The sequence below is a fragment of the Pristis pectinata genome, chromosome 2 (genome assembly GCF_009764475.1).
Source record: "Pristis pectinata isolate sPriPec2 chromosome 2, sPriPec2.1.pri, whole genome shotgun sequence".
Taxonomy (NCBI): Eukaryota; Metazoa; Chordata; class Chondrichthyes; order Rhinopristiformes; family Pristidae; genus Pristis; species Pristis pectinata.
Genome location: NC_067406.1, coordinates 100,191,464 through 100,217,105, shown reverse-complemented (window position 1 = coordinate 100,217,105; position 25,642 = coordinate 100,191,464). Strand labels below are relative to the sequence as shown.

At 41.6% G+C, this 25,642-nt stretch overlaps 1 protein-coding gene across 1 annotated transcript; it reads left to right on the top strand.

The window, feature by feature from the left end:
* The first annotated feature begins 752 nt into the window (after window positions 1–752).
* Window positions 753–25,261, top strand: LOC127584148 (uncharacterized). The gene is made up of 3 exons (XM_052040732.1): window positions 753–860; window positions 22,925–23,086; window positions 24,311–25,261. Exons 1-3 carry the CDS (start codon window positions 768–770, stop codon window positions 25,259–25,261), a joined length of 1,206 nt encoding a protein of 401 aa, XP_051896692.1. The 5' UTR covers window positions 753–767.
* Window positions 25,262–25,642: the final 381 nt, after the last annotated feature.

The window sequence follows — 25,642 nt, the reverse complement described above, 5'->3', positions numbered from 1 at the left end:
GGCAGCCATATTAAATCCCCTGCCAATTACGCCAGGAGCTTGCCACTGGGGCCATAAAATTCCAAGCCATAAAATTCCAAGCCAAAGTAATTTTTCAGAATAAACATTTGCTATTTAAACATGTTATATTTTCCAACTGTTCAGTGATTTTGAATGACAACAAAATATTAAGACAAGAGGACAATTGATGCAGTAACTTATACTTGGTATATCTTATCAAGCTCCTTCAGATTCTTTGCCTTCAGATCCATCAGATGCCAACTCCTTGTATGTGGATGCGCTGACAACCTACTCCCAGGCCTCTCTCGACTTTGCTCATGAAGCACATATTAGGGAAATGCCTATGCTGCATTTCCTGGCCTCTGATCAACTTCTTCTCATGAGAGTGCAGCTGACATTGGGAGTTTACTCATTTCATAATCTGAACACTACCCCACAACTAACACCATTTGTTTTTAATCGGATCATGGTTTTCATTGCTTAAGGAACTACACATCTAATCAAATCATCAGATTGAATTACCTGATGGTGATTTCCCATAAAACCTTGTTTAATGCACACAGTTATTGTCTTCATACATTTCATTAAGCATATGCTGAATAATGTCCCTCCCTCTAGATTTCCCCAGATGTTCCTGCCAACCATGTGTCATTCCACCCACAGTGCTTCATTCCAAAGTTCCTCTTTTCACACAGAACAAAAATTATAAGTCTCCTCAGAAGTGCTGCGGTCTCCACAGATGCAGTCATAGATTTCTGCCTCAGTTAATGCTGAGAGTCCCCAAGAAACGGAGGAAAATGTTCACAACAACATTCTACACATTCTGGGCAATGAATTGTGTTTGGTTAGATATACTGCTGGTAAGTTGCATTTATTATTTTCTTTTTATCATTTATTGTATTTATTGTTTGTACAAATGTTCTACTTTCTGGAAATGGGTGGACTAACATGTAAGGAACTGTTGTTCTGATTCTGGAACCAGTGTTCAAATGCAGTCCGCACTATTAAGAGTCCCATGTTGCTGCCGGTTTCTTTATTAGCATCAAACCGATTCTGCCATTAAGTGCTCTGGGACAATTGTGGCTCCATTTCAATTCCATCAGAGAACTTCACAGAATTTCCAGCAAGTCGTACAGAATCTGCACATTTGCTTAACAAGTCCTTCCTGCTATGGAATAATACATATGCCAGGATCAAACAGTTCTTCAACAAAAATAACAATGTATGCATTGATAGTCAGTTTCACTTTAGGATTAAGGAACATTTTTATAACTTACCCTCAGGAGATTAAATAATTGAGGTAAAATCTGTGAAAAGAACAGAATCTCCTTTATTCTTTTTGTATGTGACCAAATAAATACTGAACTGTACCAGTGTATGTTTTAATGTGGTTTCTTTTTATTCATTAGCGGATGGTGGGCATTGCTGGCATTTATTATCCATCATTTATTAAGCTTTACTAAAGATGGTCACCATCTTTCCCAGAAGTCTAGATTCAGCTGGTGGTGGCGGGGGTTGGGTGCTTTGTTTTTGCTTCAGAGGACGTTGGTGAACCGGACGGGCCTTTTCATGATCAACATTGCTGGAGCTTGCTTTCAATGTCCAGTTTTATTAAATTAAGTAAATTTAGATCCTCAAACTGCCATGATGGAATTTGGAGAGTTATCTTGAGGTGTTTAGTCTATGCCTCTGGGTTTATAGTACAGTAACTTAAACATCATTTTACTGTTCTTACTTAACATTTAACTGAAAGAATACACATTGATCTGGAGAAATTTGTTCTTATAATTAAGGTCTTCTGGTGCTAAATTATCAATCACTGAGTCGGTTGCCAATATAAATGGATACTTTCAGTTGGTATACAAGAAGATATCTTTCCAACTTAATGGTACAGTAGAAGGAGAATTATTTTGGAGCCAGAAAGATTGGCTCTGAGTGATCAAATGGAATCATATTCCATGTTGCACAATTCTCCCTCAGAATACTCTATTTTCATAATTGCAGTTCTTACCCTTTCCAGACAGAGGGTAAAAATTCCACAGTGCTGTTTTTAGTGAATAGACTTAGCACATTTATTTGGTGATCCCTGTGTTAAATAGGCCTGTTGTAGTTTCAGGTATTTATATTACATTGAATGCAGTTCATTGACTTTTCATCAATGGCAGAGGCAAAGTAAGTTTTATATAGGTATTTTCCAGAGCATTATGGTAGAGAATTTGATAGTGGTTCAGAAGTTCCTTGTTATTTTGTACTTTTGATCAGATGTAGACATTACTATAACTACTTCCCTTTCACCACAATAGGGGGAAATTGTTGATTCGTTTTTTAAAAATGCCCAAATATGATTATGGTTTCCATCAGATAGACAAGATGGAACATTGCATGTATAAAGCAGATTATCACATCTCTCAATAACTGCATTGGCTGGATTTTGTTGTTAACATAGCAGTGATGTTAACAGTGTTCACTATTACTATTTAAATCAAATACCCAATTCAAGCAACTGCACGCGTATAATTAAATGAATAAATCAGGAGATTTCCAGATTATAGAAAAGCTTCTCCATAATAAGCTGTCTACAAAAATAGAAAATGCTGGAAGGACTCAGAAGGTCAAGCAGCATCAGTGGGGAGAGAAACAAGAGTTGACATTTTGGGTTCAGGACCCTTCATCAGAACAGGAAAAATGAAAGAGAAATCAATGTCATTTAGTTGCAGAGAGGAGGATGGAGAGAAAGTTGTCAAAGTAATATTTACTTAAAAATCTGAAACTGGCATCAGAAAAGAAAATGAAGCAAATTGAAACAGAAAATCACTGCTGCATCTGTGGAGAGAGAAAAAAAAAATCCAAAATTATTAAAATCAATATTAAGTCCCAATGGCTGTAATGTGTCCAGACAGAAGATGACATACTGTTCCTCAAGCTTACATTGGGCACTATTGGAGCAATGTTGGAAGGAAGGTCAGAATGCAGGTGGGATGAAGAATTAAAATGACAGGACATTATGGTAGAGAATCGGTTACTACTTTCAAAGTACCTCCATTCATGTCACCCTTGTGAAATGAATGGAGGTACTTTGAAAATAGTAATCAAACCTGCATTTGGTTTCTCCAATATAGAGGAGACCTCATTGTAAACACTGAATGACATACATTCGATTAGAAGAAGTGCAAATGAAACATTGCTTCAGCTGAAAGGATTGTTCGGGTCTCTGGATGGTGGGTTGCTGAATGCCTTGACCTGCTAAGTGCTTCCAGCACCTATAGGTCATTGCTCCAACTAGTATCTCTCTGCCTGGTGCCCTATTCAAATACATTGAATGGCATGAATTACCTGCAACTTATTTTCATTCAATAACACTTGTATGAAAAATCGTGGGATGTTTCTACAATGTAAAATGTACAGCGATAACTTTAAGTTGTTGCGACAAAACAGACAAATGCTGGAAAATTTCAGGAGGTCAGGCAAGATCCGTGGTAAGAGAATCAGTCAATGTTTCACATCTGTGACCTTTTGAAGGTTTTAACAAAGGACCACAGACCCAAAATGTTCATTGTTTCTCTTTCTGCAGATGCTGCCTGACCTGCGGAGTTTTTCCAACATTTTCTGTTTTTTGTTTTAGATTTCCAGCACCTGCAGTTATTGTTTCATTTTCATTTACTGAAAGTTGTTCTGCTTAACTTACTCAATAAACCCACCAGAAAAAGTTGGGTTTCTCCATTCCTTTGCAGCAGATGAAGTCTTAATTGCTCTCAAATAATGTCCACTGCGTGGTTAATTAGCTGGTAAATGGGATTTGATTAGATGGTTGGCATGGACATGATGGGCTGAAGAACCTGTTCTATGCTCTATAATTCATTTTACAAGTTTGACTTTAATTCCTTCAGATTGATTACTTCTCTAAAATAGATTTTTTGTTTAATTTTTTTTTCTTCAGTCTCTTTTACTTCTCTCCATTGCTCCCATCTTTCTTATAATCTCTCTGTTTTCTATAACTGAACTACATTAACATTTCTTGCTGATGGCTCCTGGTTCAGATTCTGAATCGATAAGTAATGATTATTTAATGTTATTGGTTAAAGAGACACTCAGTCGCTTGCCCTTTTCATATAGCTTCCAGAAGCCCTCCAAAGGGTTGCATGATTTTGGACAGGAAACCACCACCAAAGCCCACAGAAAGCTAATGGCCAAGAGCAAGTCTTACAATGACTAGTTCTGTTTGTTTGCCATTGACCACAAAACGCAACCCAAAGGATTACTTTGAATCTATAGAGATACAAGAGACAGCAGATTAAACTCAGCAGGTCAGGCAGCATCTGTGGATTTGTGGAGGGAAATGGGCAGTCAACATTTCAGGTCAAATCCCTTCATCTGGTCCAGGTGAAGGGTCTCAACCCAAAACATAGACCATCCATTGCCCTCCACAGATGCTGCATGACCCACTGATCAGTTTCTTTTTTGCATTTTGAATCTACAGTTGATTTGGGACAACCATTTTAAACATCACAGTATCTTGTGAATAACAATGACAAGGATGGCTTCCTCATTAGTTCATTTGTTTTTGTTTGTGTAGGCACAAAATGAATAGTGTCTCTTCTGGGCAGTACCCCCACATATAGTCACACACACACTCACCACCCTCAATCTCCCACACACCAAATAATCCCCAACCATGCACACAAACACACATTTGCAATTGTGTGTCTTTTGGACTGCATTTTGAAAGATAGTGAATTTCAGGTGTTTTTTGCCTTGCATGATTTGGATAACCAACATGTTGCTATCAATGTTCCAAACTTTTACTAAAAGTCTAAATCTTCAACAAAAGTAAATACATGATATAATTGCAATATTTTAATCAAAGAAGTAAACTATAGTTCAGCAAATGTATCTGTTGCTCTTCATATGAAAATTCAAAAAAATGTTTTGACATAATGCAGCACAGAAGGGTTTAAACAGCAGATTCAATAACACTGCCTTTTTTTCTATTGAAATTGGTAAATTGAACTCATGCAACCATGGCAACATCAGCAAAACTCTTTACCACTAACTGGATCTATAAAAAATCTGACTCAATGCCACGTCAAGGCAGACTTGGAGCCCTTTCAGACTTTGCCTGTGGGAATAGCCATCTGTTTCCAGGCAGACAAGGACTTAAATAAACTTTCATAGGGTGGATTTTTAACTCTGCTAGATGGACCTTTATTTTTCTTTCCACTATAATTTTCTCCTCTCCTCTCCTCTCCTGAAGTTCTGGCTCTTATTGGAGAAGTTTCACAGGCATTTTGCCCAAATGCACTGTGGCTGTGCCTCACTGTAAGATTTGGCAGGCAAATCAACCTGGTGATCCTTTTCCCATCTTACATATTTCTTTCCAGCTGGTTACATTAGGTAGCAATCAGGAACAGTAATCCTTCCCCCATTCCTATAGCTGCAGTTCCTTCCCCCTGCCTATTTGAGTTTGGAGAAGCTAAGCAAATGCAAGTGCTCCAGATCACCCACAATGGACAATGCACTTACCAACTCAGTCATCAGCACAGCCAGACAAACTAGTTCAATGATTCAGGCAAAGCTGTGATTGAACAGAGAACATAGAATGTACAATGTTGAACCTAGAACAGGCCCTTCAGCCCACAATGCCTGTGCCAATTGAATGATGCCAATTTGAACTACTCCCATCTGCCTGCACATGGTCTATATCCCTCCATTCCATTCCTGTTCATGTACCTGCCTAAATGCTTCTTAAGTGTTGCTATCATATCTGCTGCCACCACCTCCCCTGGCACCGCGATCTAGGCACCTCCCCTACCACTCCCTGTGAAGAAAAGGCCACATAAATCTCCTTTAAACTTTCCCTGTCTCACTTTAAAGCTATGCCCTCCAGTATTTGACATTTCCACCCAAGAAAAAAGGCTCTGACCATCTACTTTCATCATTTTATATACTTCCGTCAAGTCACCCCTCGGCCTCTGCCGCTCCAGAGAAAACAATGCAGGTTTATCTAATCTCTCCTTATAGCTAATATTCTCTTGATCTCCCAATCTACCTCATTGAGGCCCTTGCACTTTACTTGTCTACCTGCACTGCACTTTCTCTGTAACTGTAACACTGTACTCTGCATTTTGTTTTCCTTCTTACTATCTCAGTGTACTTATGCATGGAACAATCTGTCTGCATGGCATTCAAACAAAAAGCTTTTCACCGTATTTTGGAACATGTGTCAATAATAAACAAATAACAATTCAGACAACCTCCTGGTGAAACTCTTTGAAACCCTCTCCAAAGCCTCCACATCCTTCCTATAAATTGGCAAGCAGACTGCTCACTCACAGTACTCCAAAAGTGGCCTAACCAAAGTTTTTCCAACTGCAGCATGACCTCCCAACCTTTATACTGAATGTCCCGACCAATGAAGGCAAGTATGTCAAACGCCTTCCACACTACCCTTTCTATATGTGTTGTCCCTTTTAGGGAGCTATGGACGTGCACTCCAAGATCCCGCAGTACATCCATGCTCCTAAGAGTCCTGCCATTTACTGTATACTTCCCTCTTACACTTAAACTCCCAAACACCTCACATTTGTCCAGAGTAAACTCCATCTATTATTTCTCCACCTACATTTCCAACAGATTTATATTCTGCTGTATCCTTTGACAACCTTCCTCATTATCCACAACTCTGCCAATTTTTGTGTCATCTGCAAATTTGTAAATCAGCCACCTGCATTTTCATCCATATCATTTATATATTGTAACTTGATATCTTGTAAGTGGTCACTGAGTCAGATAAGAAGACAAAAGGGACTGCAGATACTGGAATATGGAACAAAAAACAGAACCCCGGAAGAACTCAGTAGGTCAAGCAGCATCTGTGGAGGCAAAAGGTGCATGTTGATGCTTCAGGTCAAGAACATGCATTAGGACTGAGAGGGAAGAGGAAAGATATCCAGTATATAGCAGTACAAGGGATGGGTGGGACAGAGGCTGGAAGGTGATGGGTGGAACCAGGCCAGAAAGGGGTGGGGGTGGGGTGGTGGGGGGTGAATCATGTAGACAATGGATAAAACACATGCAAGGGCTCCATCAACTATGGCCGAGGGGAAGCAACATTTCAGGAAGGAGGAGGACATTTCAGAAGCTCTAGAGCAGAAGGTCTCACCTTGAGAACAAATGCAGCAGAGACAGTGAAATTGGGTAAAAGGGATGACATCCTTACAGGATACAGGGTGGGAGGAGGTGTAGTTGAGGTAGCTGTGGGAGTTGGTGGGTTTATAGAAGATGTCAGTGGTAAGTCTGTCTCCTGAAGACAGAGAGGTCCAGAAAAGGAAGAGAGGTGTCACAGATAATCCAGGTGAATTTGAGGGTAGGGCGGAAGTTGATGGGATTCCACATGAGTGCAGATTGTAAAGGAGTTAGTGAGATGCCTGGGCAATCACATTCAGCTTCCTCCACCATAGACCAATGGCAATTTCTACTGGAAGAGGGCATGTGACCAAAAAAATATGCTGCCAAATATGTATTTGGACACTTCTGGCATGTTGTACAATGAGATGGATGACAAGTCATGGTACGCTGATCTCTGTCCCTTAGGCTCTAATTCTCCAAGTGCAATCTTTGGGATATTTCCAGTGGAGCTGCTTGTTGCAGTGAGAGAGGTAACAAGTCTATGAATATGTATTTGAAGTGCTCTGTCAGTGAGCCTATGAACCAAGAGCTGGATAATGAGATTAGCTCTTCCACGGCTAACAAACACATGACAGGAAATTAAACGCAAAGAAAGGAAAGAAATTAAGACAATCATTATCTCTGAAGAAAAAAATACCTGACATACTAATATGACAAAGGACTGAGAGATCTCTGGGCCTACACCATAGAGTTCTGAACGTGGTGGCTGCATAGACTGTGGATGCATTAGTTGTAATCATCCAAAATTCCATGGATTCTGCAAAAGATCCAGCATATTGGAAAGCTGAAACTGCAATCCACTATTTGAGAAAGAAGTGAGAGAGAAATCAGGGAACTGCAGGCCAGTGAGAAAATGATGGAAGAGATAACAAGACACTTTATTATATGATGAGCCAAAGTAAATATTATTTTTAATGGAAGGTAAATTGTGTTTAACATATTTAGTAAAATTTGTTGAGGCTGTAACTGGCAGGTGTAGTATATTTGGATTTTCAAAGGTATATAATGAGGTGCCACATATCACTGTAGCACTTTATTTAAAGCCTTTTGGCTGAGATAACAGGAGTTACGGTATTAAAGGTACTATATTAAGTCTGCTTATATGACAACTGACAGAAGGCAGAGAGTAAGGATAAAGAGATCATTTTCAGGTTAGCAAACTGTAACTAATGGGGTGTGTCCTGGGACTTCAACTATTTACAATCCATGTTAATGATTGGAACATAGTGGCCAGATGTACTGCATGGAAATTTGCTGATCATACAAAAATAATTGGGAAATTAAGTTGTAAGGAGGACAAAAAGGGTTCACAAATCAATATAAAACGGGTTAAGAGAGAAGATAAAATTATGGCAGTTGGGGAATATATGGAAAGTTTTGAAATGATTCACTTCAGGAGGAAGAATAAAAAAGCAAAATATTATTGAGCAGACATTATCCAGAGATTCCCAGGAGTCGATGAGAAAGTTATATTTCTTCAAGGAACAAATTTCTTCAAGCTTTGAGAACTTCCTTGAATCCCATCCTCTGTTTGCCTGATAACCTCTTCCCATGACAAAGCTCTATTTCAAGAGTCTGGTGTCAAGCATGTGAACGATGTCTGCACATCGCAGCTGACTTGAATGTAACTGTGGCCGATGTTGGTCTGGAAGAGGAAACTGGCATTGATACATTTATCCTTCCAGTGAATTTGGAAGCTAATGGGGAGACAGCATTGATGATATTCTTCCATTGCTTTGAGATGGTGCTGTAGGTAGTCCAGGTTTCACAAGCTTATAAGCATCGTTGTTGTCTGGTATTCCATGAGTTTGTGCCAGGTCTTCAGAAGTCCCTTTCCTCAATTGAAAAAAAACTGTTCTGGTGAAACGTCATTGGTGGATTTCATCATTGATGTCTGCCTTCTCCAAGGTGTGGCTCCTGAGATATGGGAAGTAGTTCACATTTTTTGAGGGTCCCACTGTGAACCTTTACTGTTGGAAGGCAATGTGAGGGCAGGTTGGTAGAGGACCATGGTCTTGCAGAAGTTGCAGGTAAGGCTGATCTTTACATATGCTTCAGTGAAAGCCTTTACGATGACTTGGAGCTTGGCCACCAAGCTTGTGCAAGCACACACAACATCTCCATACTGCAGCTAGACTACTGAGGTTTGGGTATTATTGGTTCCAGAGTATAGTCGTTTGAACAAGTTCTCCTGAGATCTGAAGACTATTGCAGGAAGTTTGTTGGAGGGAAGATGCAACATTATAGTGAGGCAGGTTGAGAAATTTGCAGGGGCAATGACACAGCCTTGCTGGACACCAGTATCCACTGAGAATGGAACACATCATAACACAAACAACACTCTTCCAGCTGCAGGTCAACGTTGTTTCTGAAGAGATGGATGTTGAAATGATGAGAGATGGGTGTCAGAGTACTCTTGGACTGTCTGTTATATAGCAATGCCTCCAGAAGGCATGATCTTTAGACATGGAACTCATCAATAGATTCCAAAGCTGCAGTCAGCTGCTCCAAAGGTTACTGGGGTGTCTCCAGAAGAGTATGACTGTATTCTATGAATTCCTGCACTTTAGGAAGGTTCAGTGTAGGCAATTATCCACGCCTGGTCTGTTTGCTTCTGTAGACTAAAAGAAAGTTAAATGAAGTCTCCTCTTATTGACTGTGGAGTTCGGTCACCCGCCTAATGTGCAGTGAGCAGCAAACTCTGTGACATGGCAGAGTTTAGCAGCAGCAGCCTGGAATGGTCCTGAGGCTCAGAAGCTAAAAGTGACTGTGACCTTGACCTTCATGAGCAAAGCATTCAAGGCAGATGTGTGAGGTTGCATCTCAATAAAGACTAAGAATGCAGTTCAAGAGAAAATACAAACTATTACCCTAGAAGTAGGATTTTATCTATTATGCTGTACTAAAACATGTGTTTAATGCTAATGCCAAATTTGCTGCACTGCAAAGCAAATCATCAAATTGTCCATAATCCAGAGTGAAATGATATGAGGGCAGTCCTCATCCAGAAACAAGTCTTGAAACAGGACCTGCAGAATTCCAACAGCACTTCCTATTGAGCACAGCTCCTGAAACTTGGTGGTGCAGAGATCACAGAAGAGTATTAACTCTTAAAGGAACATTTCACATAGTAGCCACACAGGAGCAACAGAAACTCTGGCCGTCATGGAAGCAGAAAATGTTGGGAATACTCATCAGGGCAGACAGCATCTGTGAAGAGAGGAACAGAAATAAAGTTTCAGGTCCATGACCTATCATCAGAATCAGGAAAAGTACCGTGGAGGAGAAGCCATGGTTAGGGAGAAATATATCTTGAAAGCACTGGTATGGAAGTGTTATGGAAGGAACAGATACGGCAAAGTCAAAGAAACTGGGAGAATGGAATAACTTCCTAACAAGAAGCAGAGTGAGGGAAAAACACGGTGATAAGATAAGATAAGATATCTTTATTAGTCACATGTACATCGAAACACACAGTGAAATATATCCTTTGCGTAGAGTGTTCCGTGGGCAGCCCGCAAGTGTCGCCACGCTTCCAGTGCCAACATAGCATGCCCACAACTTCCTAACCCGTACGTCTTTGGAATGTGGGAGGAAACCAGAGCACTCGGAGGAAACCCACACAGACACAGGGAGAACGTACAAACTCCTTACAGACAGTGGCCGGATTTGAACCCGGGTCACTGGCGCTGTAAAGTGTTTCACTAACTGCTACACTACCATGCCTGCTATACACTACCGTGAAGAGAATCTACCTATCACCCCCTTGTGCCCACCCCACCTCCCCTCTTTTGTCCACCTATCACTGCTCTGATTTTCCCTTCTATATATTGGACTTCCCCTTTTCCTATCTTCAGTCCTGAAAAAGGGTCTTGACCCAAAATGTTGACCGCCTGCTTTTCTCCACAGATGCTGCCTGGCCTGCTGAGTTCCTCCAGCATCATTATGTTTTTCATCCAGATTCCAGCATCTGCAGTCCTCTGTTTCTCTCGCAGAGTGAGGGGGATGTGGTCAAATAAGTGTGGGAGTCTGTTGGCTTTTAATGGATATTAGTTGCTCACCTCTCTCCGTGAGGTGGAGGTAGAGAAGTCAAGAAATAGAAAGGAGGAGTCAGAGATGGATCATGTGAAATTGAGAGCTGGGTAGAAATAGATAGCAAAGCTGTAGGTGATTGACCTGAAAAGTTGATTCCATTTCTGTCTCCACAAATGCTATCTGACCAACTGAGCATTTCCAGAATCCTCGGTGTTTATTTCAGATTTCCAGCACCTGCAGTTCTTTTTGTCTCTCAGTGGCTGCCATAGAGGAAGGAAAGGCTGTTAGAATAAAGAGAGAGTTGCTGCGTTCACTCAAGGATCATGTAAGATACAAGTTCTGGTGAATGTGATAAATGCCAGGAGGGAGATGTTTTGCAGCAGGGAGCCAGGACACCTGCCAGGTCCATCATAAGAGTTTGCAAGAGGTGGCTGCAGTAGCAGTGGCAGGCACAGTAGTGTAGCAGTTAGCATAACCCTAGTTCAATTCCAGCCACTGTCTGTAAGGAGTTTGTACATTCTTCCCTTGTCTGCATGGGTTTCCTCCGGGTGCTCCGGTTTCCTCCCACATTCCAAAAGTGTACGAGTTAGGAAGTTGTGGGCACGCTATGTTGGTGCTGGAAGTGTGGCGACACTTGCGGGCTGCCCCCAGAACACTCTACACAAAAGATGCATTTCACTGTGTGTTTCGATGTACATGTGACTAATAAAGATATCTTATTTTACAGTGGTGTCCTCACACAATGCAGCAATTTGGAAAGCTGTGTCAGAGTGATTGGCACACTGCTGTTTACACCTGCAGTTTAGATCCCAGCACAAAATTGTATTTTTTGCAATGTTCTTTAGTCAAGGTACCACTCTTCGGGAATTACAGCCTTGTTGTAGCAAGTCATTTAAATAATTGGAGCAGGGGTTCATTAACTTGTGAGCTATAATCAGTGCAAGAGGTCCATCAAATCAAGATGTGTGGGGACAGATGCATTAGGGACATTTAAGAGACTCTTAGATAGCCACATGAATGGAGGGCTATGTGGGAGGGAAGGGTTAGATAGATCTTAGAGCAGGATTAAATGTCGGCACAACATCATGAGCCGAAGGGCCTGTACTGTGCTGTAATGTTCTACGTTCTATGTTGTATGAGGGATTTTATACAGCATCTAGACTCCACTGTCTGATTACTGGGGCACTATATTGGTAGTAAGGACTGGTAGTTCAGAGACTGAGAGAGTCAACTGGGCTTGCATTGATACAAACATTTTATATGCTCATTAGGAGAAAGTCTCTCTATCAGCTCTTGCCAAAATGGCTTTCTTCCCTTGCTTTGCTGGCAGATGAGTCTGCAGATGCTGATCAAGGACATTTCCATGGTAGTCTTCATCTTCCTCCAGTTCCTCCTCATCTCCAGCCTCCTCCTCATGGAACCCAGGCTCTGTGTCTCCTTGTTGTTCTTTCTCTGGCATCAGCTGCTATCTTCAGTTGACGAGGTTGTGCAGCCTGCAGCACATCAAAACGGAGTCAGTGCATTAACTGTATGTGTACTGGAGGGTATCCAGACAATGAAATTTCATCTTGATGAGACCATTAGTCTTTGTCATTGCTATCCTGGTACTTGTGGGGCTCTCATGTTAACTGTGCTCGGCAGCTATGTTTGGAGAGCTCCAGGGATGTAGAAGGTAGCACTTGTCACTTTGGATTCATCCCTCCAGGCAGTGCTGACAGCTGAAAATGTCCTCTGATGAGGAGAGCTGCACATTAAGGGAATGGAAACCCTTCCTGTTGATGAACGTGTCTGGGTGAATAATGGAAGCCCGTATGCACACAAGTGTAATCAATGTCCTCCTACACTTATGGAAAGCCAGCAAAGCTGGCAGATTCCAATTCCTGGAATGTCACCTGTCCTTCAGGATCTCACTTCTTTCCTGAAATTAAGGATTTGAATTTAAATATGTGTGAATGCAATGTCTGGGTGCTGATTCTAATGAAATGATGAGGAACAAATTGGAAGACATTGTGGAGATCTTCTGCAGCAGCTTGTAAAGAAATGTGAGAGTTAAAAACTACTGCTGTCTCTTGTGTCAATTCTTCCAGCAGCTGATCTGGAAGCAGAGCAAATTCCAGCATCTGCAGTCTCTTGTGTCTCAAAGTTGAGAGTTAGTATGACCTTCACCTCCACATAGAGAGTAGTAAAGAGAAGGGAATGTGACTGAAGGGATGTCAGATATCTCAGTAATGACAGCTTTGATAAAGAAAGGTGAGATAGAGTATGCATGAAACATAAGAATGGACTTGTAAAAGCTTGTATAGATATGTAAAGAGATAATTGTGGGTCCCTTACAGCTAGAGAATGAGTTTTTATAATGGAGAATGAGGAAATGGCAGAAAACTTAAACTACTTTGTGTCTGTCTTGTCAGAAAAGAAGGCACAAAAAAGCAAGAGAAAAAATGCCAGAGGACAAGAGGATTTGCTAGAATGAGGAACTGAAGAAAATAAGTATTAGTGAAAAAAAGTGCCAGAGAACGGAAAGCCAATAAATGCCAAAGAGTCAGTGATCAACAAACCAAAGTTTTGAAAGAGGTGGCTATAGAAATAGTGAGCACTCTGGATATCATCTTCCAAAATTCTACTCATTCTAGAACTGTTGCTGTGGATTGGAGGGTCGCAAATATGACCCTAGTATTTACGAAAACAAGGAGAGAGAATGCAGGGGATTATAGAGCAGTTAGCCTAATGTCAGTAGCAGTGATAATGCTGGAATCTAGAATGAAGGATGTAATAAAAGAAACCCTTGAAAAGAACATAATAATCTGCTATCCAACCATTTGGAAAAACCAATGGTTTGGCATCTGGCTCACTTGATAATGTTTGCCACAATCCCCATCCACTCAGCAAGTAAATTGTTAAATTGGTTTATGATTGTCACATGTACCAAGGTACAGTGAAAAAATTTGTTTTGCATACCATCCATACAGATCATTTCATCACATCAGTGCATTGAGATAGTACAAGGGAAAAGCAATAACAGAATGCAGAATAAAGTATTACTGTTAGAGAGAATGGGCAGTGCAGGCAGACAATAAAGTACAAGGCCACAACAAGGTAGATTGTGAGGTCAAGAGTCCATCGTACTGTTCAAGAGGTCCGTTCAATAGTCTTACAACAGTTGGATAGAAGCTGTCCTTGAGCCTGATGGTACGTGCTTTCAGTGCTTTCAGTGCTTTCAGACTTTTGTATCTTTTGCCCGATTCGGGGGGGGAGGGGGGGGGGAGGGGGGGGTGTAGGGGAGAAGAGAGACTGTCCAGGCTGGGAAGAGCCTTTGATTATGTTGATGGCCTTACCAAGGAAGCAAGAAGTGTAGACAGAGTTACACTCTGGGCTGTGTCCACAACTCTCTGCAGTTTCTTGTGGTCTCGGGCAGAGCAGTTGCCATACCAAGCAATGATACGTCCAGATAGAATGCTTTCTATGGTGCATCGATAAAAATTGGTGAGTGTCAATGGGGACATGCTGAATTTCTTTAGCCTCCTGAGGCACTGGTGCCCTTTCTTGGCCAGGGCGTCTATGTGGTTGGACCAGGACAGGCTATTGGTGATGTTTACTCCTAGAAACTTGAAGATCTCAACCCTCTCAACCTCAGCACCATTGACGTAGACAGGTGCATGTGCACCATCCCCCTTCCTAAAGTCAATGACCAGCTCTTTTGTTTTGGTGACATCACAGGAAAGGTTGTTGTCATGACACCACGTCACTAAGCTTTCTATCTCCTTCCTGATTTGAGATTCAGCCCACTATGGTGGTGTCATCTGCAAACTTGTAGATGGCGTTAGAGCAGAATCTGGCCACGCCGTCGTGAATGTATAGGGAATAGAGTAGGGGGCTGAGGACGCAGCCTTGTGGGGCACCAGTTTTGAGAATAATCGTGGCGGAAGTGTTGCTGCCTATCCTTACTGATTGCCGTCTGTTGATCAGGAAGTCAAGGATCCAGTTGCAAAGGGAGGTGTTGAGTCCCCAGTCAAGGAATTCGGAGTTGAGTTTGCTTGGAATTGTAGTATTGAAAACGGAGCTGTAGTCAATAAACAATAGTCTAACGTAGGTGTCTTTATTAGGCTCCAGTTCCCACACTCTTTATCCTACTCACCAGGCCCCAGTGCCGTACTGCCTGTCCACTCACTGGACCCCCAGTTCCTGCACTCCCGAACTACACAATGGGTCCTTGTTTCCCTTGCTTCCCAACCACTCAACAGGCCCCAGTTCCCGTGCTCACCATCCTCTTGCCTAGGCCCCAGTTCCCACACTCCCTGTAGACTCACCAGCATCCTATTTCCTGTTCTCTCCTCCACGAGGGGCCGCAGTTCCCACATTTCCATAGACTCACCTGGTTCCATTTCTAGTTGTTACTTATTGGCTTAACTGAAATGTTACTGAATAACATCTTTTTTTAAAAAGTGAATTAAAAGTGTGTAGCAGTATTTAAAAAAATAACATCTGATAATCCAGAAAATGTCCTTGTTTGGCACCTGCAATGACAGATTAGTGGAGTTTAACCATAATAAGATTGAGCAGAGTCAGCATGGATTTATGAAAGGAAATTCATGTTTCATTAATCTACTGAAGCTTCTTGATGATGTGTCTAATAGAATAGACAAGTGGAATCTAGTAAATATGGTGCAATCTGGATCTTCAGATGGTCCCACACAGGAGGTGGCCCAACTAGGCACATGAAATTTGGGTAATATACTAACGTAGATTGAGAATTAGTTAATGGAAAAAAAGCAAAGTGTGTAAATAAACAGATCTTTCTAAAGTATGCAGACTGTGATTGGTGAGGTACCATAGTTCCCCAGTTACTCATGGGCTAGATCAAAGATTCAGCTGAGGGGACCAAATGTCATATGTCCAAGTTCACTGATAATAGAGAATAATTTGGGATTGTGAGAAGGGAGGAGGCTTCAAGGAGATATGGACAAGTTGAGTGTGTGAGTATGAGCATGGCAGATGAAATATATTTTGGGAAAAAGTGAAGTTATCCACTTCGGTGCAGAAAAAAGAAAAAGAGAGCATTTTTAATTGGTGAGAGATTGGGAAATATTGTTGTTCCCCCATACAGAAGTCACTGAAAGCAAATATGCAGGTGCAGCTAGTGATTAAAAAGGCAAACTGTATGTTAGACTTCATTACAAGACAGTCTGAATACAGGAGTAAAGATGTCTTGCTGCAATTCCATATGATCCTGTTGAGACCATACCTGGAGTGTTATGTTTAGTCTGGTCTCCTCATCTGAAGAAGAATATACTTGCCAAAGAAGGAATGCAGCGAAGATTACCTAGGCTGCTTACATGGATAGCAGGCTTGTTGTATGAGGAGAGATCGAGTAGATTAGGCCTGTATTCTCTAGAGTTTAGAAGAATACAAGGTGCTCTCATTGAAACCTACAAGATTTCTTACAGAGTTCAACTGGCTAGATGCAGGGAGTATGTGTCCCCTGCCTGAGGAGTCAAGAACCAGGAGTCACAGTCTCAGAATATGGTGCAGACAACTTAGAACTGAGGTGAGGAGTGGTAAATCTTTGGAATTGTCCACCCCAGAAGGCTATGGAGGCTCAATTGTTGAGTTATTTCAAAGCGGAGAGATAGACTTCTGGACATTAAGGGAATCAAGGGATGGTGTAGGAAAATGATGTTGAGGTAGAAGATCAGCCATTATCTGAGCAAAATTAAATGTTGCACAATTTGTCAAAAGACACACAAGCATGAAAATTATGAGCAGGAGTAGGGGAAGCAAAATATCTGAATGATGAGAGTTTGCAGAGCTCTGAGGTGCAGAATGACCTGGGTGTCCCAGTGCAAGATTTGTGAAACTTTTTGTAAGACTTGTACACTTGCAATACAGCAAGTAATTAGGGCAACTACCTGCTCAAATCTGCTCTGCTGTTTACTAAGATCATGGTTGATCTCACTGTAACTTCATCTCTGCTTTACCATCTCTAATAGCTTTTCACTCCCTTTCTTATCAAGAATCTAACTGTCGTTACTTTAAAAATATTCATGAGCTCTGCTTCTATTGGTGTAAAAGAGTTCCAAAGACTCCTGACTCTTTGAGAGAAAAAAAATTCACCTAATCTCTGCCTCAAGTGTGTGATTTTGTTTTAGATAGTCACTCCTAATTCTAGATTCTCCCAGAGGAAACATCCTCTCCACATCCACTCTGTCAAGACTCTCAGGATCTTATATGTTTCAATCAAGTGCCCTCTTACTTTTTTAAACTCCAACGCATTCATACGTTCCCCATCCAATCTTATATTATACTTCATTTGCCAGATCTTTCCGCACTCCTCAACCTAGCTATGTCCCACTGTTGCCTCCCCATGCCCTCATCACAACTTAAGACAATCAACTCACTTCCAGTATTAGTCTCGTAACCTTCTTTTGAATGGCTTCCAATGCATCCTTCCTTAAATAAGGAGACAAATGCTATACACTGACCTCAAGTTGTGGTCTCACCAATGTCCTATATAACTGAAGTATAATTTTATTTTTGTATCCAATTCCCCTAGCCATAAATGGCAACATTCCGTTAGTTGTCCTAATTACCTGCTGTACTAGCCTTTTACAAATCATGCACTAGGACACCCAGGTCACTCTGCATCTCAGAGCTCTGCAAACTCTCATCATTCAGGTAGTATTCTTCTTTATTAGCTTTCCTGCCAAATTGGAAAATGTGAAATTGGCCATCATTATACCCGATTTGCCAGATCTTTCCGAACTCTTTAACTTAACAACATCCCTTTGTAGCCTCTCCATGCCCTCATCACAACCCAGATTTTGCTCTACTCCAGGCCAAGCTAATTTTCAACTGTTTTTTTTGGAGTTGTGAGAAGGATTTTCTTGGCCAAACATTTTGCTACAACTGTACAGTGGAACCCAGCTGCCAACCCCAGACAGACAGGACTCAACCACAAGTGTGGCACTCAGGCTGAGTCAAGTTTTCAGATTCAGATGTGATCAGGATGCACCACACTGATTGTGTACAGTAACCCGTCCAGGCCAAGAAAACCCACCCGCACTACCACACGTGAAAAGAGAGCTAGAGACTGCTACAGTCATGGCGATGGTCAGATCAGAGATTCAAAGGCACCAACCCACATTAATTCCACCTTCCAGAACTTGTCCCATAGCCTTCTAAGCTGAGGCAATTCAAATGCTTATTTGGACACTTCTTAAATGCTGTCAGTGACTCTGCTTCTACCACTCTCTTAGGCAGCTTATTCCAGATACTCACCAGTCTCTAGGTGAAAAAGATGCCCCTCAGATCCCATCTTACCCTGACCCTTAGTCTATGTCCTTTAGTTATCTCTACTACTGGTGTGGGGAAAAGTTTCCTGCAGTATACCCTATCTATACCCTTCATAATTTTATATACCTCAATATATATACCTATTAACACACACACACCCCACCCCCACTGCAATGAAAACAGATCCAGTCTGTCCTCCTTACTGAAATGCTTCATCCCAGGAAACTTCATGGTGAATCTCCTCTGCACCCTCTCCAGTGGTATCACATCCTCCCTATAGTGTGGTGACCAAAACTGCACACAGTACTCCATCTGAGGTCTGACCGATGTTTTATAAATTGGAAGCATAGACTCCCCACTCTTGTATTCAACACCCTGACTGATGAAAGCTTATATCCCATATGCCTTCTTAACCACATTATTTGCCTGTGCTACCACCTTCAGGGATCACTAGACTTGTAAACCAAGGTCCTTCCATTCCTTAATACTCCAAGACCTTACCATTCATGGTGTCTATCTTAGGCTCAATAGTACTGCCAAAATACATCACCTCACATTTATCTGGATTAAACCCTATCTGCCATTTCTCAGCCCATTTCACCAACACATCAATATCACCCTGTAGCCCAAGACTACCCTCCACACTGTCAATAACTCCACCAATCCTCGTGTATCTGCAAACTTACTGATCATGCCTCCCTGATCCACATCTATATCATTCACATATATTACAAATAGCAAGGGGTCCCAGCACCGATCCCTGTGGAACACCAACCACTCATTATAGACATTCAATCAAAAAACAACCCTCAACCATCACCCTCTGTCTCCTATTGCCAAGCCAATTTTGGTTCCAATTTACCAATTTTCCCTGGATTCCTTGGCCCCAAACTTTTGGACCAGTCTCCCATGTGGGACCTTGTCTAAGACCATGTAAACCACATTTACTGCACAGCCCTGATCAAAAAACTTTGTTCCCTCTTCAAAACATTCAATCATACTTGCTTTCTCTGATTACTCTCCACCTTTCCAAGTGATCAGCAATCCTGTCCCTGAGAACTTTTTCCAATAACTTTTTCCAATAACTGATGTTAGGCTTACATGTATATAATTGGCAGACTTTTCCCTGGTGCCATTCTTGTAAAGGGGAACCATACTTGCCATCCTCCACTCAGCTGAGGCCAGCAAAGATTTAAAAATCTCAACCAGAGCCTAAGAAATCTCTTTCCTTGCTCCCACAGCGGTCTAGGGTAAATCTCATCCAGCCCTGGGTACTTACCCATTTTTAAGCCCGCTAAGACTTGCACTAGAATTTCATCTTCCCCTTTGTAGAATCCTCCATCAGTACTATTTTGTCATCATGTGTACAAATGATACCAGAAATATGACAGTTTCACTTGAGTCAAATAGGACTCCGAAGCGCCTGATCCATTTTCTAATCGGATGAAATCATGTGCAAATCAACTTTCAAAGCAAATCAAAATTGGTACTTTTCATCAGTACCAAAACGGACTTAGTAAAAAGTAATCACTTAGGACCTCACATATACTTTCTGGCTCAATGCACAGATAGACCTGTTGTCCCTAATGGGCCCTACTCTTTACCTGGTTATTCTTTTGCCCTTAATATACTGTCTGCCAATGATCATTCGTGACCCACCTTTGTCTTCCCAAGAATAAGTCAGGTTGGACGTGGGAAAAAAAACCACAAGCACTCAAGCTCGGGTCAGGTCAGAACAGTAATGGTCAATTGGGGCACTGGTCAAGTCTCATTTTTATACATGAGCAGATTTCTGTTGTATAGGACTTGGGTGAGACTGCATCTGGTGTACCACATACAATTGTGCCAGCCTAGAAATTAAGGTGCATGGCTCTTGATTTGCTTTGAAAGTTGATTTGCACATGATTTCATCCGATTAGAAAATGGATCAGGCGCTTCGGAGTCCTATTTGACTCAAGTGAAACTGTCATATTTCTGGTATCATTTGTACACATGATGACAAAATAGATAAGCATGAGGCTTATATTATTGCCAAAAACTGGAGGAATAATATGCAACCTATGACATTCACCTTTAACTCCTAGAAGAATTAAAGGGTCCTTACTGGGGCATTGAAACATTGCCATTTGTATTTGTCTGCCAGAATTTCCAAAGATCAGTGTATTTGTTATATAATTGTTGGGTCTCATGGTGCATATCGCTGACTTAAGGAAGAGCACAGAGATGCTGTGGTCTCTGCCTGAATAATGACCGAGTGCCTTGCAGTGGCATGGGACTACTCACAGACAGAACTGAGCAGAAAAGGGGTAATGCCTTCCACACCAAAGACGCAAATCCCCTTTCCTCATGTTTTCCTTCCTCTTGATGGAAGCTTTTTCTACAGCTGCTTCTGTGGGCCATGGGACCTGCTCCTTTACAGCTCTGATATACTTCCCATGATCCCTGATGGCAAAGACACAGCAGTGGGAACCTCTGCAGGCAGCTGCTGTCAGGGCCTGTGCGGGTCATATTGCAATACAACAGTCAGGGTACAAAATACAACGATTCTCTAAAGGTAGATTTTCCCATTTTCACCATTTTTGGGGAGCCCCAAATGGGTATTTGAATAAAGCAAATAAGGGTGAAATCCAACTTCTAGGTCTCCTTATTTAATAAAAGATATACATGCCTTGGAGACAGTGCAGAGAAGATTCACTGGACAGATTTGTGGGATGAAGAGGTAGACTTATGAAGAGGAATCAGATGGGTCTGTTCTCATTGGAGTTTAGATGAGTGAGAGGTAATATTACTAAAACATCTAAGCTCCTGAGGTTGCTTATCAATGCAGATGCTGAGAAGATTTGGTGCATTAGGGCATTGGTGAGACCACATACAGAGTTCTGGTCTCCTTATTAAGGAAGGATATTAATGTATAGGAAGCCATTCAGAGTAAGTATACTAGACTAACACCTGGAATGGGCAGTCTAGAGGAAAGGGTGGACAGTCTGGTCTTGTATCTGCAGAAGTTTAGAAGAGGGAGAAGTAACTCAGTTGAAAGATCTCAGATGCCAAGGGGTCTTGACAGGGTGGATGTGGAGAGGATATTTCTTCCAGTGGGAGAATCCAGAACCAGGGGGCATTATGTAAAAAATAGATCAACCATTGAAGACAGAGACAAAGAAACATTTTTGGAGTCTTTGGAACTCTCTTCCTCGGAGGCTGGTGCAAGCAGAACCTTGGAATATTTTTGAGGCAGAAATACGTAGATATTGATAAGGAAGGGGGTAAAAGATTATTGCAGGTAGGGAATGCAGAAGCGAGTTTACAAACAGAGATGATCTTATTAAATGGTGGACCAGAGGTTGAATGAGCTACTCCTGTTTCTAATCAGTATGTTCATATCCTGGGTGAATTCACTTAGGAGCATAGCTTCAGTGGAGATTGAGGCATTAAGCATACTCTGAGTATAGGAATTGGAATTGGTTTATTATTATTACATGTACAAAGGTACAGTGAAAAGTTGCCTTGCATACTGTTCATATAGATCAATTCATTACACACTGCATTGATGTAGTACAAGGCAAAACAATAACAGAATGCAGAATAAATTGTAACAGCTACAGAGAAAGTGCAGTCCAGGTAGACAATAAGGTGCAAGGTCATAATGAGTTAGATTGTGAGGTCAAGAGTCCATCTTATTGTTCATTAGCCTTATAACAGCGGGATAGAAGCCGTCCTTGAGCCTGGTGGTATGTGCTTTCAGACTTTTGTATCTTCTGCCCAATGGGAGAGGGGAGAAGAGAGAATGCCTGAGGTGGATGAGGCCTTTGATTATGCTGGCTGCTTTAGTGAGGTAGCGAGAAGTGCAGACAGAGTCCATGGAGGGGAGCTGTTTTCCATGATCTGCTGAGCCGTGTCATGTCTGCAACTCTCTGCAGTTTCTTGCAACCATGGGTAGCCATAGGTAGTTCAGTTGCCATACCAAGCCGTGATGTATCCAGATAGGATGCTTTCTATGGTGCATCAATAAAAATTGGTGACGGTCGATGGGGACATGCCAAACTTCTTTAGCCTCCTGAGGAAGTAGAGGCGCTGGTGACCTTTCTTGGCCGTGACGTCTTCGTTGTTGAACCAGGACAGGCTATTGGTGATGTTCATTCATAGGAACTTGTCAAAGATGAGATAGATAAACTTCTCAATTTTTGGGAAATCAAGAGTTATGGGGATAGGCAGAAGAGTGGAGCTGAGGCCAATATAAGATCAGTCACAATCTTATTGAATGGCAAAGCAGACTTGAGGGCCATGTGGCTTATTCTCACTCCTATTCCTTATATACACAGGCCAAAAGGCCTCATCCCAAGATCATTGGTGGAAAAGATGATGTGATTGGGAAAAAGGAAGTTGATTCATTTATTTGTCTGTTTTCTTATTGTAGGTGCCTGTGACTGGACTGTCAACTGCTGACGATGGAACGCAAGAAGATTCCATTCCTCTTCAGGCCTATTTAATAGTGGCTCTTGTCTTGCTGGTGATGGTTCTGTTAGTGTGTCTTGCAGCAATCATTGGAGTAGCTCTCATCTATTTTAAACTGAGTCAGGTATTCACACTTTATTAAATAAAACACACTTTGTAAATTAAAAAAAGCACAAAATAAAGATTTGCTTTTCTATTCTGTGATTGTAGGAAGTGACATTAGCCTTCAGTCTCTTGGGCTTGCCCTTTATTTCATTAGGTTATTATTGATTGGCACCTCAGCTTCATCTTCCCACCTTGGCTCCATATCCCTGGATGACCTCACCTAATGAAACCCTGTGCAGCTCAGTTCCAAAAGCTCCAATAGACCCAGCATTCACAGCCTTTGGGGAGGAAGTTCCAAATCCCACCAGTTCAACTGAAAATGTGATTCTTGATTTCACATCCTGCTTATGTTATACTGATGTAACAGTGCACAAAAGGTCCCACTAAGTATGAATTTGCAAAAGTCCTATTTAAACTGTGATTGTAAATATGATAAAACTATATTCAAACGAGCTGCTCAGTTTATGCAAAGTCTAATGTTTTTAAGTTGGGTCTGAAATTGCAGACATGTTTCCCATACATCAGTGGAATCTCCCTGAAAATGCTCTAGCAAATTGTGATGGATATTGATCACATCGGCAAGCTTCCACTCCTGATACATAAAAGACAGGGCTTGCACCACTGGCAATGAATGAGGAATCAGAGTAACAGCGGTGGCCAGGACAACGAGTGAGATCAGACATGCCAGCCTCATCCAAAGTACATGAAAAGCAAAAAACTGCAACCACTGGAAATCTGAGATAAAAACAGCAAGTGTCAAAAATATTCAGCAGGTCAGACATCATCTATTTCCAGTCAATGACCCTTCATCTGATGCCATCTGACCTGCGGTGTATTTTGCTGTTTTATTTCACCTAAAACACTGGTGGGTCCAATCTGAGGTGGTAAAGACCTGATGAGTGGCCTGGAATCCTGGAAGGTGCATCTTTTCTTCTTCTTCAAAGAAGGGCTGGATTAACCATTTTGCACAGGGGAGGGCTGTAGAACCTTGGCAATCATCTCAACTCCTCAATGTACAGGAAAGAACCTTAATTTCTATTGGTGTAGGTGACTGTGGGATTCCCACATCCTGTCCCATGTTTATGAGGAGAGAGTAAGACTGAATAGGAAAACACATGGTGTCATTTTAAATTGTCTTCTAAAATACTTATGTGTGTTTACCACAAAATAGGTCACTTTTCTATTGCTTAATGTCTGCACATGCTCCAATACAGAGTGCAAATAATTACATCTTCTGTTTCAGATCCAGAAAATGCTGTCAGAAAAAGATGATGAGACATACGCACAAATTGGCACCAATCTAGCTCACTTTACACGTGTGAGGAAGGATCTAGACTTGATCAGTACCGGTGGGAACATGAAAGGAAACAATGGCATCGTGGAAACTGGCAATGAATATGACAGAGAAAAGAGGCCAAACAAGTGTCCATACCTCAAGCTTCCTGATGGAATGGTTCAAGCCATCTCACTGGAGTTTCCTAAAGAAGCAAAAATTGACACAGAATCAACAAAACACTACAAAGGAGCCAGAGGGACTGGGCAATTGACAGAGAATATCCCAAAATATTCCCCACCATCATCCTACAACAGTGCTTCCAGGAATAGTTCTCAGAGAGAGTTGAATAATCCCCAGAGGAACATCCTTCAACAATCCAAAGAATCACAAGCATTCAGTCATGCTGCAAACAATGACTCCATCATTACCCAAGCCAACCAGAAAGCTGCAAAAAAGCTAAAGGTGCAGCCAGCAGCAAACATCCCTGAGCCTTCTTCTCTCGACTCAAGTACTTACGCCATTTATGACGTGCCTCGGCCTTGCTCATGCTCCTCAATGTGCCACGGTGTTTCATGGCCTTCTCCGGCTTCAGATTTCCAGCACAACCCCTTGAAGCGCTCCCTAAGTGAAATTGGCCCTTCTGCCTTTGAAATACCCCTTGAAATGGTCCAGGATAACAAGTATGCAGTGCCGAGACCTGTGACCTTTCCAAGCCATGGAAACTATGAAACTGAATTTAAAGATCTGGAGAAATCATCATCCAAGGACTCGGGCGTGCTTTCCTACGTGGACTCCCAATTGCTGGATTTGATCCCTGAGGGGAATGAGCCTCATCTTGAGTCAAAAAATAATCTGGAGAACAAACAAAGACAAGTTGCTGACAAGGAATCCGTTGAAGATAAAAGTGTATTTATTTAATATAATTATTAACTAGGAATCCTGAACATATATAGAATAAGCAATCTACCTGTCAATTTCAAAAGAAAGGTTTAGCTGTCCACTTTCATACAACACTAATGGCAGCAACGGGTGTGTTATTAATCATCAGTGCACAAGGATTTCATCTGCACATTTAATTTATTGCTGGCCATACATTAAGCCTTCTAGTGTAATTAAGTGAAGGTATACTAGTTTACCAATTTTTTTTCAATAAGAGCAGTCCTAGTCCACAGCAAACAGAAATCTCTACAGCAAGTAATGTCTTGCTCTGAAAATACTGTAGATACTTAGAGAGAATTCAAACTATTGGTCCAACAACATACAAAAACATAACAACAGTCTAGAGCACTGACTCGAAAA

Coding starts and splice junctions, on each gene's coding strand:
- LOC127584148 (XM_052040732.1), top strand. CDS start 768: ATGCTGAGAGTCCCCAAGAAACGGAGGAAAATGTTCACAACAACATTC. Junction 861..22,924: donor TTTGGTTAGATATACTGCTG/GTAAGTTGCATT, acceptor TTCTTATTGTAG/GTGCCTGTGACTGGACTGTC. Junction 23,087..24,310: donor TCTATTTTAAACTGAGTCAG/GTATTCACACTT, acceptor CTTCTGTTTCAG/ATCCAGAAAATGCTGTCAGA.